General features: G+C 26.6%; 2 protein-coding genes across 2 annotated transcripts; one reads left to right on the top strand and one right to left on the bottom strand.

Annotated features, from left to right (window-relative positions):
* Positions 1–320: 320 nt before the first annotated feature.
* Positions 321–4,128, top strand: LOC100568709 (metallophosphoesterase 1). The gene is made up of 9 exons (XM_003248192.4): positions 321–825; positions 942–1,057; positions 1,515–1,585; positions 1,661–1,802; positions 1,867–2,033; positions 2,106–2,191; positions 2,597–2,719; positions 3,595–3,735; positions 3,946–4,128. Exons 1-9 carry the CDS (start codon positions 658–660, stop codon positions 4,126–4,128), a joined length of 1,197 nt encoding a protein of 398 aa, XP_003248240.1. The 5' UTR covers positions 321–657.
* On the bottom strand, positions 3,893–9,553 carry LOC100168999 (FAD-dependent oxidoreductase domain-containing protein 1). The gene is made up of 9 exons (XM_029486251.1): positions 8,791–9,553; positions 6,927–7,160; positions 6,759–6,850; positions 6,524–6,686; positions 6,258–6,403; positions 6,106–6,189; positions 5,548–5,701; positions 4,360–4,474; positions 3,893–4,294 (listed from the first exon to the last, which is right to left on the bottom strand). Exons 1-9 carry the CDS (start codon positions 9,136–9,138, stop codon positions 4,155–4,157), a joined length of 1,476 nt encoding a protein of 491 aa, XP_029342111.1. The 5' UTR covers positions 9,139–9,553; the 3' UTR covers positions 3,893–4,154.
* Between the last annotated feature and the right edge of the window lie 9,175 nt (positions 9,554–18,728).

The following is an 18,728-nucleotide window of genomic DNA, read 5'->3' as shown; positions in this document are numbered from 1 at the left end:
AACAACGTTGCACAGCCAAAGTTCTCCTTTTTATGCCGTAAAAATGTCGTTTCTTTTTATTTATGATTTTAGCCTTCTCAGTCCTTTCCCGCACAAAACAGTTTTTGCCATTTTGTACATTTATAAGACGGAGACAACACATGCGGGTGTAGCGTCTTCTCAAACATCCACGGTCCACGGAATAGAATAATAATAAATAAATATTATTGTATTATTATCTATTCTATGATAATAGTATTATTGTTATTTTCATTATTTTTATACAATAGTCATAATATTGTATTTATATTTGATAGCATTTTTGTTGTGATTGATAAGACTGCCGAGTTGTACCGACTAATATAAAATTAGTGACTACCGATCAGGCGGAGTTCTTAGTCAGTATTTGGTATATTCACAGATTTCATGTGATCTGTTGTATTATAACAATTTTTTTAATAATTACATTAATAAATGTTAATTATTAAAATTAGTAACTAATAGGTAAATGTTAAATTATGTCTTGTCTGTGGTCGGCACTAACTATGTCTAGTATACAAACGTATAAGCTTCTTAGCTAGCTGTTTTTAGATTCTTGGAACTTCAAAACTACTATAACTATGTGAATTATGCAAATCTCAAATTATTTTACGTTCTGTACTTCTGTGTACATAATTTATGAACGGTGGCTACTCAATTTTTCTGCTTCAGTTAGGAAAATTCAGGAAGTTCACAATGATTAAGCTTCTTAGTCTCATTACTAAGAAATTCCTACGATATTTATTGTGTATCAGTGGTTTAATATTTTTTTGTGAATATGGCATTTATTACGTCGTCTTATCACAAGTAAGAATTCAAATTGTATTTATTTTAAACATGTTCACGGTTCAATGTATACTTCGAAATTTTAGCCTCTAGTGATGATAATACAATTTTAAAAATTATTATAATTTAATTTCTAGTGCAATTGGCCTTCAGATAGTAACATGACATCGGAGCAACCTGTTAAAGTTATGTTTTTAGCTGACACACATTTACTTGGTACAAGAAAAGGACATTGGCTTGATAAAATGATACGGTAATTTAAAAAGTCCATGCAAATATTTCTGAAAAAAGTATATAATATATTTTTTATTATTTATTATTAACATTTTAAATAAATAGTTTAAAAAAATCAACTTCTTAACTTAACTAGCAAGTTAATTTTACATCTTCAAGCATCTATTGTAATAATTTAATAGTTAAAACAAATCAATACATTTTGTTTTTGTTAATCACACTGTAAATAATTTAGTTGATACAAACGTGTAATTGACGGGATCGTTACAGCTAGTGTGCAATAAAAATCAATAGGATGCAGTTTTAACGAAATGTTTTATTATTATTTTTAAAAAAAATATCTTTGAAAGATTTATCATAAGTAAGCAGTAGCTACTCTATAAATATAAAACCACTTCTTTATAATAATATGTTATACATATGCATTCTGAACTTATTATTATTTAGAAAATGATGTATTTATAAAATTATTTTAGAGAATGGGAAATGGGATGTGCTTTTCAAACTGCTATCAAATTACATAAACCGGAACTTATTTTTGTTTTAGGTAAATATATTTTGTTGATTTAATAAAATTTATATACTGAAAAAAATAAATTTATAAATATATTATTCTTTATAGGTGATTTATTTGATGAAGGATTATGGAGTAGTGAAAGAGATTTCAACTCGTATGTTGAAACATTTAATTATTTGTTTTCAGTACCATCAGATATACAATTATATACTATTGTTGGTAATCATGACATCGGATTCCATTATAGGTATAAATAATCTATTTATTTGTTTATACTTAATTAGAATAATCAACTTTATTTTATGATATAGCGTAACACCATATCTTGAAAAAAGATTTAATAAAGTGTTTAATACTAGTCCAGTAGAATTGATCAGTAGACGTAATGTTCATTTTGTAACAATAAATAGTATGGCAATGGAAATGGATGGATGTTTTTTATGTCATACTGCTAAATTAAAACTAAACATAATTTCTAGTAAGTGAAAGATATTATTTTATTTTCCTATAACTTATTGAATAAAATGTGCATAAATCCTGACTATTTTAGAGCGGTTAAAATGCAGCCAAAATGAAAATAATTGTTCAAAAAAAATGATGCTAGATGGAAATTATAGTAAACCCATACTATTACAAGTAATTAATAATTTAAATTCTAAATTATTATATTTATATACATCAACTAATATTGTACTGGCAATTTTTTTAATATTTTAATAATGTTCAATTAATAATTGTTTTTTTAAAATATTATTTCTCTTTATACGGTTGATATTCTATACCTATTAGAAATAATTATTTTTGGTACCCATTTAGAGAGGTTATAGTATTAATTTTAAAAGCAATTGTTATTACTTTTTATCACATTCTATATCCAAACCTTAATCATAAAAATGTAAAATATGCTAGGTTTAAATGTAGATTATAATATGTTTATTACCGAATAAAGAATATATTTTTTTAATTTGTAAGCTTAAACATAAATTGTTAAGTATTCAAGATTAATTTAACTAAACCATATGTAAATAATTTCAATTTCAGCATTTTCCTTTATACAGAAAAAATGATATGGCCTGTAATGAACCGGATTCAGCCTCATTAAAAGAAAAAGAAAAACCGTATCGTGTGGGCTTGGATTGTCTACGCAAAGATGCAACAGATAAGGTAAAGTATAAAACTATCTTAACTTTATAAATATAAGTCTTTATATTATTTATCATGTAAATATATGTGATTAATAAATAAATATTATTTTATATTGAGAATTTGTGAAAATTATTGGAATAAATATACACAATATATAATTTAATAAAATGATTTTCTATTTTCCATTTTTAAGTAGAAACTATATTCTATAATTTTTGTTTAAATACTCAGAAATTTTTTAATTAAAATAGTTGAAAAGGTTATAGGTTTCTTATTTAAGTTAAGTAAATTATTTATTTGATTGTTTTCAAACTTAAATAAAATAACTATTAAAGTTTACAGGAGTAGGCTTTTAATGATCAATTTAGCATACACATGTATCTAGGGTCTAGTCAAAATTAAGTACTTTTACATGTTATAGTAGCCTTATAAATAGAAAATTTGATATTAACATTTCATACACATGTTATACTAGTATGTGCTGATGAAAAAAAAATTGATTAAAACCTAATGCTGGCTGTGAAAAAACTAATAAAAAACAAATATAGATATTACCTATTAAGAGATTTTATTTCACGATTAATTGTATATTTTTTTCAACTAAAAAACTTCAATTGATTTCGATGGCATTGTTAGGTAAATTTTATAAAAATGGTCATAATATACGAAATTAAGAATTCTAGAATATTTTATTCTGTGAAAATGTATGCATAAAAGTGAATATTAAATATGTATCTACAGAAATTAAATTTGGTACCAAATATTCTTAATTTCTAGTTTCATTGTTTGACAGTATGTCACATACCTAGGTATTAATATACCTGTTATCATTCGTTATGTAATGTTTAAAATATTTATACACTAAAATTGTTTTGTTGTTTCTATTTAATTAGTTGTTGAAAGTGGTGCAGCCTCGTTTAGTTTTTGGCGGACATACTCATCACGGTTGCCATATTGAACATACAAATGGAGTTCATGAATACAGCATATCTTCATTCAACTGGAGAAATAAATATAATCCAAGTTATATGCTTGTAAGTATAATTGGAGGTGTATAGTGTGTATTTATACATTTTAGTCATCATTTAACGATGGCAGAAGAGGAGTAGTTTTGAAAACAGCCTCCTCTACTGCCGGTTAATCAAGAAAAAAAAAGGATAATGGGAAGTGTAATGAAATGACTAGATTATCTGCTATTTTATGATAGTTTATTAACAAATAATATGAACGTTTTTCTTTTTCAGGCATTATTTACCATGGATAATTATTCCATTGAAACCTGTCATATGCCTCGAGAACATACAATTGTATTTATTTACTTAACATCTATTATAATATTTTTATTTTTTAAAATATTAAAATTAAAACAAACTTATTCTATTAAAAATGATCGCCATCTATTTAATAGTAAAAAATTAAATCAATAGTATACTATAATTTATTTTTTAAGCTGTTAGACAATGTTCTTTTCATATAATGGTTGTTCAGCAATTAGACGGCCAAAACCTAACCTAGAAAGATCTATTGTGTTATATCCACTCTCAGTAATCATTTCCATAACAGCTCGGCCAATAGCTGGTGCTTGTTGTATACCTAATATTAATTAATATTAATTAATTAAATTGTATCAATTCAATTTAAATGTTTATATTATATACCATGTCCACTAAAACCAGCAGCAAAAAATAAGTTGAAATAACTTGGATGCGCTCCGACAACAGCATTTTGATCATACCAATTATAATCATAAAATCCAGCCCAGCTACTTTTCACCTGTGAAATAATTCAAATTATTAAAAATGATATAAATTGTAATAGCACAGTATGAAACATACATAATTTAAACATTTTAATTCAAACAATGAAACTGTTCTGTGATAATACACATTTTAAAATTAACATAAACACATTAAATATAAGTATCATTTGTATTTTATTTAATAGAACATAATATTGAATATGTATCAACACTGTATAAAATATAATACTTTATTACCGGGTGCATGAACAATCACTAAAACATTTTATTGGATCAATATTGAGCCTATGGTATCTTAAATATGATTTAGTGGCCCATGATTTGTCCATTTAATTTTATTGAACCATTAAATTAATTAATTTTTCATTCAACTCGGCATATCTTTAATAAATTGTTAATTAGAATATGTTACTTCTAAATTAAGTTAAGAATTAAAAATAATTTACTTAAAATTGTGTAAATGATATATTGTTTTATGTGAGAGTGAAAATCTTAAATAAATTTAAAAATTAATTAATTAAACTTAAATTCTTATTTACATTAGTGTATTCTACATTTGTAATATACCTACAATTTACATACATATTAATATTATAATTTAAGATATGGAACAATATATAATATACAAAATATAATATATTATTGTTTAAGTCTTAAATATGTTGTTCTATAATTTATTATAATGATGTAATTAAAGTATTTAAATTTATGTGTATTATAACTAATTATTTTATACAATTCTAGATTGTGATTTGACCTGCAAGCGCCCGTCCTCACTTGTAAAATTGGTAGATTTGACGTTAATAGACAATACGATAATGAATGACCAATACAAATTAAAATATGTATGGCTATAGTCACCAAATAAAAACTTAATACAAAACAGGTAAACTGCATGTTAACACCGTCCAGCCACGGCCACCCATTTACTCGTGTCAACTATATGTTGAAATTGGCTTTCAACATGTTACATATATCTTGAAATTTCTTTTTTTATTTAAATTATATTTTGATAATATAACTAATTTTGTAATTACTTTATAATTAACTGAAATAAAATATTTATAGTGGAACAGTTTTTAGTTACTTTTGCTTCTTCAAATGCAGGTACTCTGTGTGCAAGTGTTGCCCAAATTTCCTTTTCAAAAAAATCATGATCTACATCTAAATTGACTGTTTCTGGTTCTTCTGTATCACAGGGTGATTTACCACATATATAATGGTTGTCAAAGCTGTCAGGCCTACAAATCAACAGTTTAACAAAATACTTTTTATTTGATTTAATACAAGTATATTAATAAAAAATCATGAATTAAAATATTTATTTTATATTTAGTTTATGTTTAATATAAGCATCTAGAAAAAGTTTTTGAACATTTTTATCTTTAAATTTATTTATGTTAATATAAATAAATAAAGACAAATTAGCATTATCTTGGTAATAATATTAATCTTAAATAGTATATACATAATAAATCTTCAGTAAAATGATGTGTCACAAATAAATAATAATACATATTTACTTCCAAACATTTTTAGCTACTACTGAATAATTTTGAGAGTACATACCTATATTATAATTAATTATTATACAATTATTTCATTAGTAACCACAAAATATTAATATATATTTTAAGTTTGTTACCTGAAATAAGTTCCAGATGGATCAATTACCATTGGCGACATTGAAGGACCCTTAGGTGCATGGTAATAATATACAAAACGTTTACTGTAAAAAAAAATTTGGTAAAAAGCTGATTATAACACATTAAATAGTTAATGTTAATTTTTAATTACCGAGGTTCAATAGGTAAAGGTGTAGATAAAAATCCCTCTCCATTTCCAACTTTGGCCATTCGAGCAATATTTCCTGATTCAGCACCAGCTGCTATTATACATACACCAAATACCATTTGTTGTGTTTCACCATTTTTTAATTTTACCTAAAAAATTGCAAACCATAGTTTAAGTTGTATCATAATTTATATTTAATATGAAACATGTGTCAAATATTAATAAATAAATATGTAAAACTAAAATTGTACCTATAACACCATACATACTTTTACGCTATTAATCCCTTCATATTCTTTATTAGGATCTTCTTCTACCATTATGCTTGAATCTACTTTAAAACCAAAATCTTTTACTTCACCTTCAACATAATATGTCCCAAGTGACTTAGCTTTATTTCTTAATGCATTCAACAAGGACCAAGGATCAAACCTATATAGTATGATTGTAGAAACAATTAGTCAAATAAATACAAAAAACTAGTGTATAGGTTTTATAATTTACCATCCTGAATTTAAAGTTCCAAGACTCCCTAATTCAATATCATCTACATTTAACCAAGGAAATTTAGTTTTCATCATATCTTTAGATAAAAGCTCGACATTAGCATTTAATTACCCTAAAAAATAATTTTAAAAAATTAAAAATTATCATTTTTATTGGAAAGATAACATACTTTTGTAGTTCATGATTTTTTAACATCGTATCCGCACCATTTTTTGTAGCTAAAAATAAATAGCCGGATGGATTAAAATTTATTTCTGGTGGTTGCTGTTCTGGAATAGTCAAGTAATTTTTGATATCTCGAAGAAATTCAGCACTGAATTGGGATAATTCAATGTTTTCTTTAAGTGAAAACTGTTGACGAATTCCTCCGGCAGAAAGTACTGTAGATGCTTTTGCATACTAGAATATTAAAATAAATATTATTAATTAAATAGGTATTTTAATTTAATTTAACACAGCTTTAGAAAAATTAAAATGTTGTACAGTATACATTCATTTAGAGTTCTCCCATGTCAGTGTTAGATCATTATGACGTTATGTAACTATGAGTTTGTTCCATAATTACAAAAATATGTGTAAAAACTGTTTTGCTTGAACCAATTCCATTTAATACACATAAAAATAAGACATTTTGGTTAATATACTAATACAGTAACCAAATACACAAATTATATTATAAAATGTATTAATGGTACAGAAAAATCATAGATATCATATTATATAAGTAGTTATAACAATACTCTATTTGATATAACAATTTGTTCATTTTATTAATAATAATACTCAGAAATCATAAGGTTTTCACAACTACATAATATGTATGACCAGGCCTAGATTGGGTTGGTGAGCTACTAAGAAAATCTCGGTGGGACACTCAAAATATAGATTGCTTGAGTGTTTGGCAGTAGTTCTATTTTTATATGATAATGAGAAATTAATACATACATTATTTAGTAGAAAGTATAGTTAAACAAAATTATTAAACCATTTAAACCGTACAGTAGATATAGCTATAGTCAAACGTTAAAAATCATAAAACTTAGTGGGGTGATACCTTGCTTATCCGGTGCTTCTAATAAAAAAATTATAAGACCAAAGCTCAGACATCCTAGCGTAAAATTATCATTAAAAAAATGAAAAACCAGCAAGCAAAATTATCTAAAAATGTATTGTATATACATAGACTATACCTACATCAGTGTATCTATGTATTTTTTAGTATTTTAAAATTATAATAATTTATTTTAAATTCTGAAACGACCAAATTATATTATAAAACTATTATAAATTATAAACTATTATAGGAAAAAAATTTTAAGATTAACATTTCTCAATTTTTAATTTATAATTATAGTATAACTTGAAAGTCCAGGCTTGTGAAAGATTTTATACTAATTTGATAGATTATTTTACACAATTTTTTTGTTAAGTTTTACTTGATTAAAATAAAAATATAAAATATATCAACTAAAAATAAGATACATTTTACATTAAATAGAGATATTTTGGGTTATTATTAAAAATACCTATGTTGTACAGGTAAAATTAAAAAATATTTAAAATTCATATTTGAACACTTACTCAAATACTTTACAAGACTGCTTGAATTTTGTTCAGTCAATAGATGCTGATAAGTTAAAAAAAAGTTAATGAAAAAGTAATTTTAATTTGGAAATTATGTATAGGTATTCAATTATAAATTGTGATTAATTTATATAATTATCAAAATAGATTGATTCAATTATTCCATATATTTAACTAATTTAGATATAAAAAGGGGTGTATGATAAATGAGAAATATAGGTAGCTCATTTTTTAATTTGGATAAATACAATTTTCCAACAAAAATAATTGTAGTATAGTAGTTCCTATACCTAAAAGATTTATTTGTTACAACTCTCAGTATAACTCATAAGCCGATACAAATTTCACTATCTCAATATAAAAATAATTAATACTGTTACCATGTATGCAACAAATATTTAATCAACTACAATACCTCTTGAGTAGACATAACTGATTTGTTTACCGATAAATCTTTTTCAACAACAGCAATTGTTAATCCATCTCTGCATTTATTTTGGAGCCAATAAGCAATGGATGAACCAATAACACCTCCACCAACAATTAAAATGTCAACGGTTTTGGGGAATATTTTGTCATCTTCATACTGATCAAATGGGTCGTTAGCTTTTTTCCACATCTCACTTATATCCCTTTTGATAAACCTCTTACACCTCTCCAATGGATTTTCATGAATAGCGTCCGGGTCATAATAGTTATCTGATTGTTTTGTGGGTAAACCGCTTTTGTGTTTGACACAAAGGCAAGATTTAAAATTATGTCGAACAATAAGACCGACCTTACGCGTATACATATTTGAAGGTACAGATCACTACTAAAATGCGTAAAAGCGTATATTCAATTCATATGAAAGTGTTATAGGTTCATCGCATTTTCTTATCTTCAAAATATTTTAATTAGAGAGGTATAACTAATTGCTGCTATTGAAATGCTAGTAGAAAAATTAAATTAGCACTTGAAATACAAATGTATAGTGTTAACTATGTTTTGTTGATGATAAGATAGATGAAAACGCACGTTATTCAGAAGAGTATAAAATATATTATACGTAGATTACACAATCGGATAATTAATTATTATAATATAAAATCAGCGATAATAATATTAAAAATGTAAAACGTTTATATTAAATTGAATTGCCCTATTAAACTTTAAACGCAGCAGGCTATTCGCCGGTATGCAAAATCCTTATCTGTTTAGTTTTCAATGTTATCATTTAACAATATTAATCAAGGACGTCCGTAGGTAAAAAACATCTAAATACGCCGTACATAAAATCCAATACTCAAAGTACCTATACGCTCTATAGGCAGTAGGCGAAGACAGGTAATAAAAAAAAACTTAAGATCAAATTAAAGGTGAAAGATTAAAAATATAATACGTATTTTATTATTGTATACAAAAGAAATCACACAATCTGCACATAAGAGGATGTCAGCGCATTATTTGTTTTCTCTCTCTGGCCCACGCGCAACATGGACAAAACTCATTTACGCAGAATCATTTGTTTCATGTTTTTAAGTAATCTTACAGAAAAATCACCCATTACGAAAACGACAGGGAATAATATTTTTCCTTGAGGGTATGAATTTTGATTTGTCTAAATATTGTCTCAAAACAATTTAAATTTATATTTTAGATTCTGAACGGAGCGAATGGAGTTTAATTTGAAGTGTATTTTTTTAATTTTTTTTTTTTTATTATTTGTGTCTGTGTACACATTAGTCGATAAGTAGTGGAATTAATGCTTCGATTTTAAGCTTCGGTATTTTTTTCGATGGGAAAGTGAATAAAGTTAGTTCATTGGGGAGGTTAAAATTCCCAGTAATTTTCAAAAGCACCGAAAAAAACAAAAAAAAAAAAAAGATTAAGGAAAAACGGGAATTTTTACGCATAATCGATATTTGATAAAACCTATTTTGGTTTATGGTGTAACTCTAAAACAAATGACTGTAGAAACATGAAATTTTCACCAGTTGTTTATAATTAGCATTTTCTATACACGATACAATTTTCAAAATATTTTGATGTGTTTGGAAAACTGTATATTATTTTGAGTTAGAAATTCATAAACATTTTTTCTTTTTAATTCTGAGATTTGAAAATGTAATACAAGATTCCTCATAATTTTATTTACATTTATCAAAAAAAAATGTCTACAAGACAGTCAAATTAATTTTTTATGAGAGTTTGAAGTTCATATTTTTACAACATTGGATATTCACAATTCACTCGATTTCTCATGCAGCGATTTTCTTATTTTGTTGAAATTAAAAACATGTATAAATACATAAAAATTTCACTGAATTTGTATATTTTCATTTTATAAACACCATAAAATTGTTTAAATATTTTAACACTTTTTGAGCTATTAACAGACAATTTCAAATTTCAATTTTATAGTTTTTTTCCTATCAATAAAATGTTATTTGTTGTGTTGCTTTTATAAATTAATTTAACAACAATTTATTTTATATTAATGGACTGTATATTTATTATTTTTGCGAGTGCGTCGCCGACAACTCGACCACACCGACTGAATCACACACATAGTATGATCACAATATAATAAATTTCTAATGACATAAAATATAAATGCGGGTTTATCGTTTATCGATTACAATATTAGGTATATGGCTTTTTCGCCGTAACATGTTTGGTAAAAAAACTTGAAAATTTAATACAAGGCTCTTTATATTGTTAAAATGACATTTGATAAATATTAAAAATCCAATCACAATTTTTTTTTATAAGCATTTAAAGTTCAATTTTTGACAAAAGCGTGAAATTCACGAAAATGTGCAAATTATTAAGAGTTAGAAATTTCTAAAAAAATTTCTTTTTAAATCTAAGATTTTAAATTGTAATGCAAGATTCCTTATAAGGTTATTTAATTATATTTTAAAAAAAATGTCTACAAGAAAATCAAATTATATTTTTATGAGCTTTTCAAGTTTTCAAATTTTTACAACATTGGATATTCTCGATTTCTTTCTCGATTTCTTATGTAGCGATTTTATTATTTTGTTGCAATTCAAAAACGAATATCCGTAGACACTTGATATATATTATATGTTTATTTTATTAATTTTTCCTATACTTGATAAAGTTTTGAAAGTATTTTAAGGTCGTGTTTAAGCTGTTTTCAGACTTTTTTTTTATAAATGGCAATAAAATTGTATCCGTTGAGACAAAAAGCGTCAAAATTTAATACAAAGGTCCTGATATATTTCTTAAATAGCAGTTGAAAAATATTAAAAATACATAGGCACAATTTTTTTTGATAAGCATGTATAAAGTTCGATTTATGACAACATTTATCAAATTTAAAATTTAAAAATGATTTTGTAGTTAAAAATTTATAAAATGTTCAACTTTTATAGCTAAGGATTGAAAATTTACAACAAAGTTCCACGTAGATAGGCATTGTCAGTTTTCAATTTTTTTGGTTTTTTTTCTACAATTGTCAATAAAATGTAATTTGTTTTGTAAAAAAGCGTGAAAATTGAATACAAGGCTCCTGATATTATATTGCTTAAATGGCAGTTAAAAAATATTAAAAATATATAGGCACAATTTTTATAAGCATTTAAGATTGAAATTTTGACTAAATGTATTAAATTTAAAATGTAATTATTTTTTTTCTAGATACTACTCTAAGATTACTCTAAGATACTACTCAGTACTCAAATACTTTAATTGTATAGTATTTCAAATACTACTCAAATACTTTTGGTTTTTAAAGTGGGTTTCTAACTATCGTAATATAAACACATAGGTAGTAGGTAATCAGATTACCTACTACCTATTCTAATAGTTATCTAATAGTTTTAAAGGGAATATTGTTATTCAATATTCAATAACTTTTTTTACAAATCTTCGGGCTTCGGCTAACACAGAAATACAAAATATTAAATAAAACTATCATTCTATTATTGTAGTTGACAATAATATTTTTCCAACCAATTATTTCGAATAAAAATAAAATTTTCGTTATAAAAAAACAAAGTATTCAATACCAAAAAGTATTTAATACAAAAAAAAGTATTTAAATACCATTCAAAATACTTCATGCTGAAAGTATTTAAAAAATTATTCAATACTTATAAAAGTATTTGAATACTTTTACTTAAATACTTTACAGGATTGATTATATCATAGAATTCAAATTTAAGGTATCCGGCGCCGATGCCATTTTGTCCTCCAAAATACACTTTGCGGGAATAACGATACCGCCTTATAGAATCAACCAAATTTTATAATTTTTGTTTAATTGCAAGAGGAAATTATTCTACAGCCCTCATTAATCTCTGTTTTTAAATATTTTATTGTCAAACTTTATAAGATGTCTAAAAAATACAATATAAAAAGCATTTTTTACAAATTTTTCAATACAATCATTTCAAATGAAATACAAAATCAGAGATCGATGCGGGCTGTAGGAAGTCTTCTTCTTTCAGATAAAAAAATAGTCATCAAAATCCGACAATTCTACAAAGCTTGAAAGTGATTCCCGAAGTCATTTTTTTTCGATATAATACACCCTAAATAGGTATTGGGTAGTAGATTAGTGGAAAAGTCTTATAATTGAGGTGGCAACTAACATATAAAATTTAATTTTGAAAATTTGAAAAACTGGCACCGGGACCCTTAACACCATTCATTATAGTGACCCATTTGTAACCTGCTAGCAGAATGACACCCAATTGCGGCATTGCCCATCTTTTTTAAATTTTTTTCCCTTTAAATATAAAACATTAAGAGGATGTCAGCGCACTATTGGTTTTCTCTCTCTGACCCACGCGCAACATAGACAAAACGCAATTACGCAGAATCATTTTTCTAATGTTTTTAAGTAGGTAATCTAGAGTATAACACCCATCACAAAAAAGATAAAGAGTAATATTTTTGCGGGAAAGAGAACACAAATAGTGCGCTGACCATTGACATCCTCTTAACTTAAAATATTTGTTTTAATCGTTATGTTAATAATTGTTTACAACGAATAAAACATATGTTTAAGACAGTGTAAAATCTAAGTAAATATTGTGTTATTTTTTTTTTAAACTGTTTTTAACTATTTAAACTGTTTAAAATTTTAACTATTTGATTTATTTAAAACATCGTTTAGAACAGAAAAAAAGTTTTTTTTGTTTTTCAAAAATGAAATAATACACCAACTTTGGCACTTTGTGTTAAAGTATCAATTAGAAATGCCTACCTTTATACTTTCAAAATAAATATAATTACATTAAAGATTTAAAAAATGCATGATTGTAAAATATTATGAGATAAGAATCCGACAAACCACTTTCAGATAAAATACAGTTCTGACAAAATATAGTCCTCCGTTACACCGGTGGCGTATCTAAGATTTTACCGGTGGGGGTGGGTGGGGCGGCAGGTATATAAAAATGTTAATAGACATATTATATTCATTTTAACATTAGGTAATTAATATTATTTTATACAAGTTATCTTATGATACGAAATGTAAATAATACCATTCAAGATTTTCAAGGAAGAAAATAATACCATTGATTATACATATTATATATAATCAATGATAATCCGTATCGATACCTACGTATCGGGTCAATTTTGAGCGTTCAAGAAGTTACACGTGAAATATACTAGCGATACGTACCGACTCGTATTGGACTCGGACTTCGATACGAGGCGGTACGTAACTATTCCCTGTCGATACGTAACGCATTTTTTTTCTTGAAAATCTTGATTGTTTTTAGATACATATATAGTACTTTTTAAAAACTTTTGTAATATGGAAATATATGAATATAATCTACCCTTAGCCGATCTAACATTCTATAGCCAGGTAAAATTGATTGGTTGATTAGAGCTGAGTTGTCCTGTAAGCTGCTAATGACTGGTCAGTCTGCCCTCATGTGAAAACAAAGGTTGGCTTACACTCCAGAACATTGAATTGGGATGGATTATTGCTGGTGATTATGAAATGCCACTTACAGTTAAGGGAACTACAGTTGAAAACTTCACCTGTCACACTACTGCAGTTCTATCCACCTTAGACACAGCTGTTCAAAGCTTTGGAAACATTGAAAAAATGCCTAGACCTACCCAAATGATTAAGGCAGATTTAATTTGTGAATGTCGTTACGTCGTTTCAATTTGAACAACAACCTCAGATTTATCTGCCACATCATCATGTATGCCGCTTGGTTAGTTCTTCTACTAAGCTAATTGTTGTTTTCAATGGATCAAGTTAGGTGGATGATGGCTGCTCGCTTAATGAACGACTACATTGTGGTCATATATTGAAAAAACATTGTTGATGTCATAACACATTCCAGATTACCAAATTGTGTTTACTGCAGACATATTATGTCAAATGTTCAGGCAAATACAAGTTCACACAGAATACCTATCAGTAATTTCAAGGTATAACCTATACATAGCTACAGACTTGCAACTGTGACATATAGATGATCACCTCAGTGAAGGTATATTTAGAAATTAATAATGGGGGGGGGGAAGCACAAAAATACACGAAATATGTAATCATACAAATAGGTACCCTTAAAAAACAAATAAATAATCAGTTTAAAAATATACACCAACAATTGTCGGTCCATGTTGTCATACTAATTTGTTTAATTTTTTAAAAAAAAAATTCACTACACTGTATAATGTACAAATTATTGTAATATGTTTAAAAATAAAAATATATAGGTAAAATTATAATAGCTGAATATGCCTCGGATGTTTAATAGCAAATGTGTTTACAACTTCTTCAGGTTTTATGTCTATGTCAGGATGTATATTAAGTAATGCTAGCCCAATCAATTCAATTATTCAATCTAGCCTCTTTCATTTTAAATCGTAAGTATGTTTTAATACGCTATTCCATACCTGTTATTAAAAAATTGAGGTATGCTTAGAAAATAGAAACTCTATACTAGATTTCAGGAGTAAACTACTGTTATACTTTACTTTACTTCTGTTGACATAATATTAGAACGATTAAACTATCTATTTGCCATCCTTGGTACATGAATTTCAATATTAAATTGATCAGCCAAATCTTGAACTTTTTAAAATATATCTATAAAATCATTTCCATTTCGTTGATTTTTTAAGCAGTAAGAGCAGATACCGTTAAAGTGTGAGCTTTAGATAAATCAGAAGTTGGACAGTGAAGTTGTTTTGATAAAAGCAATGTACAGCTCATGGTATTTATGATGACTTGTAATGTTATTAAAAAATTAAACGTTAATTAATCATGTATTCTAAAAATGATATAACTGCAGGTAGCATTTGATCAAATCTAATAAATGCTTCAAGAAGTTTGACCCATTGTGTAGTCAATAGTTTCAATAGTATATCTGTCTTGAGATTTGAACAATTTGCAGTAACTTTATTCTAAAAATGTTAAGTCTTTTAGGAGTCTCTAATAAAGTTGGTAACTTCTTCAAAAATTCCAGTTACGTTTCGTACAGATTGTATTGAATACATTTTAATAACTAAGGCTAAATTCAAACAATGACCATAACAGTGAACATATATTGTGTAGCTAGAGGTTGATGTTTTAAAATATAAGCTTGAATGCCTTTAAATTAGGCTTGTCCTATTAGATTCGTTAAACTTAATCCTATTTATTCTATGAATTCAGTGATAGTTTTTCCAAATGCTTCTCCACTTAAATCGATGACTTTAAGAAATTTAATAAAATTCTTGCGAATTGTTTTCAAGTCAAAATATCTTATACTGATTAACAACAGTTCTACATTGCTAGCAGTGGCGTGGCGAACTCAGAATTTTCCAGAGGCAAGTTACAAATATCCAAGTCACAATGCATAAAATAGTGTATTAATATATAATATAACTAATTATATTTTAGATTGTTATTGACTTCCTTTTGAGTATATCATATTACAGTTACTAGGGGATCCACCGGCTACCACCCATCCCTCTATTTGAGAAAAATCTCTGAGGCAATTGCCCCTCAAATTATTGTTCACCACGCCACTGATCAGTAGTTTTGTCTGCTAAAATAGAAAAATATGTTGCTTTTTTAATTTTTTCTACTATTTTGTTTATGACAATATCTTCACCACATTGTATTATATCATTTTATATCAGCCCAAAAATTACCATCGTTTTCACTGAAATCTGAATTTTGGTGCAAAATATTTCCTGTTTTATATCTATGTCCACGTAGTGCTATATTTTGTTTTCCACAAAACAAAATCGTTTTTACCATTGGCAGGATTTTTTTCCTATTTGTTTTTTTAAATTTGAATCTAGCTGAATATCTACACTTATATCTCTCCCTTCATAAGTTGCACAAAAATGTTCCAACTTTATTATAGATAATGCATGGAAATTCAAGTTTTAATGTTTTTAAAATCAGTAACAGCATTTTTATATTTTGATAAAGGTTGTAATGTAAGAACCACAAGTTTTTTATCACCTACTCAGCCAACATCTCTACTAAACAAAACACATATACAACAATATGCCCCACAGTCTTTAGCACTATAGCTGAGCCAGGGAATTTCGTACAACCAATCTCTTTGAAATTTACTATTTTTATTTCCCTGAACAACTACTGGAAATTTAAAGTTTCTGATGGAATCCAAGGTTTGATAAAAAAAAGTATAAAATACGGTAAATGGGGGGGGGGGGGCTACATGGACCCTTGCGACCTCACCATGCTTTAAATATTTAAAAAAATTAGCATTGGATGAACAAGACAGCCACCAATAGGAACTCAGATTTTATTCAATGATTTTTATGTTGACAAAGTCATGACTGGAGGTGATGATCTAAGAGAAGTATCATATAAAATTCAAACGTATATCATTATTAAATCGAAGAGGTTTCGAGCTATGCAAATGGGCAAGCAACCACCACAAAGCCTTTTAACATTTACCCTATATACTTAAAGAAAATTTGTTTGTTCAAAAAAATTGCAGAATTCCACATTAAAAATAATGAAAGTTATTTCTCATCAAATAAAAAGAAAGCTAATATACGAAATTGCAAGAAACATTGATTCTTGTGGTTGATTGTTGCTAAATTAATAAAGCAATTGTGCTTAGAGTGAATGAACAGTGAAAATATGTTCCATCTGGCATCTGCAGACAACCCAGCAAAGGTTCAAATTGCCAAGATCTTACAACTAATAAATTAGAGTGGAACAGATAGCTTACTACTACTGTTGAGTACTGAGTGGCCAGTAACTGAAAATTATGATAATACTACATTTAACCTCGAAGAAAGAACAGTGCAATGCAGAATGCCACATCCAGCACTTCACCAAGTTTACAGCTGCTGAGGCATCATTCTAATCTAGAACATTTATTAAGAATTGTGCTTTATATTATTTAGTTTCGCAGAAGCTGTAGACCTAAGGTCATTCAGACCATCGGAAGCTGTGCTATTAGTGAAAGGCGTCAAGCAATGTAGTAGTGGATATAGTGCAAGGAACAGAATTTATCATCGAGTCTACAACAGAATGTAAGGACCAATAATCAACTAGCATGTTTGAACATGCTAAGGGGATATTAAGAGTAGCTCAGTCATGTCAAATGTTCAAAATTGTCTAATGATATGAAACATCCCATTATTATACCAAAAATCATGAACTCTTAATTTTAAAATAAAAAGCAGTTTTTTTAATTAATTTTAGAAATATTTCCAACAAATTAATTTTTGAAAATTATGGAATACTTTTATTAAATAATGAACCAACAATCTAGTCTTAATTAATAGGTAATACGTTATTATTATATACACATGTATTAATCAAAATATGGTATAAGTACTAAGTGGTGACTTACGTTATTCTGTTTTACTATTACTCAGTTTTAGTGAGTTTACAGTTTACATTTTTAATAACTAGAATTAAAAAGTGATTTGTATGAGAATTTGTTTTTTATAAATACATTTATTTTTGAAATTATAATTTATTAAATACAAAACAATTATTAATAAAAACGGGGAAAGTAATAGATAACTGTTCTTTTTAAAAGTAGGAGTCGAGTTTCATTGAGTATTATTATAGAAGTGTCAAATTTGAATGTAATGATCATTCAATGTAAACGATGAAAAAATAATCCTGAGGTTTAACAATTTGCACATTTCTAATTCTGTATATATAAATATATATACATTTATGTACCTCCAGAAATACAAAAACAAACAAATAATATTATCATAATCACTTTGTAGTATTGATATTATGAAATTAATAACCTATTTAAATCAGCTGACCAAAATCCATAATAATAGCTGTTCATTTGATTTCTTGCAGTCACGAGTTTATGCTTTGACACCTTATACGAAACTCCCCTATTAAGTGTAAGAATGTCTTTATAAATATCTATCAAACATATTTTGTTT

This window comes from Acyrthosiphon pisum, chromosome X, assembly GCF_005508785.2.
Source record: "Acyrthosiphon pisum isolate AL4f chromosome X, pea_aphid_22Mar2018_4r6ur, whole genome shotgun sequence".
Lineage (NCBI taxonomy): Eukaryota > Metazoa > Arthropoda > Insecta > Hemiptera > Aphididae > Acyrthosiphon > Acyrthosiphon pisum.
This window is presented reverse-complemented; position numbering and strand designations above follow the sequence as displayed.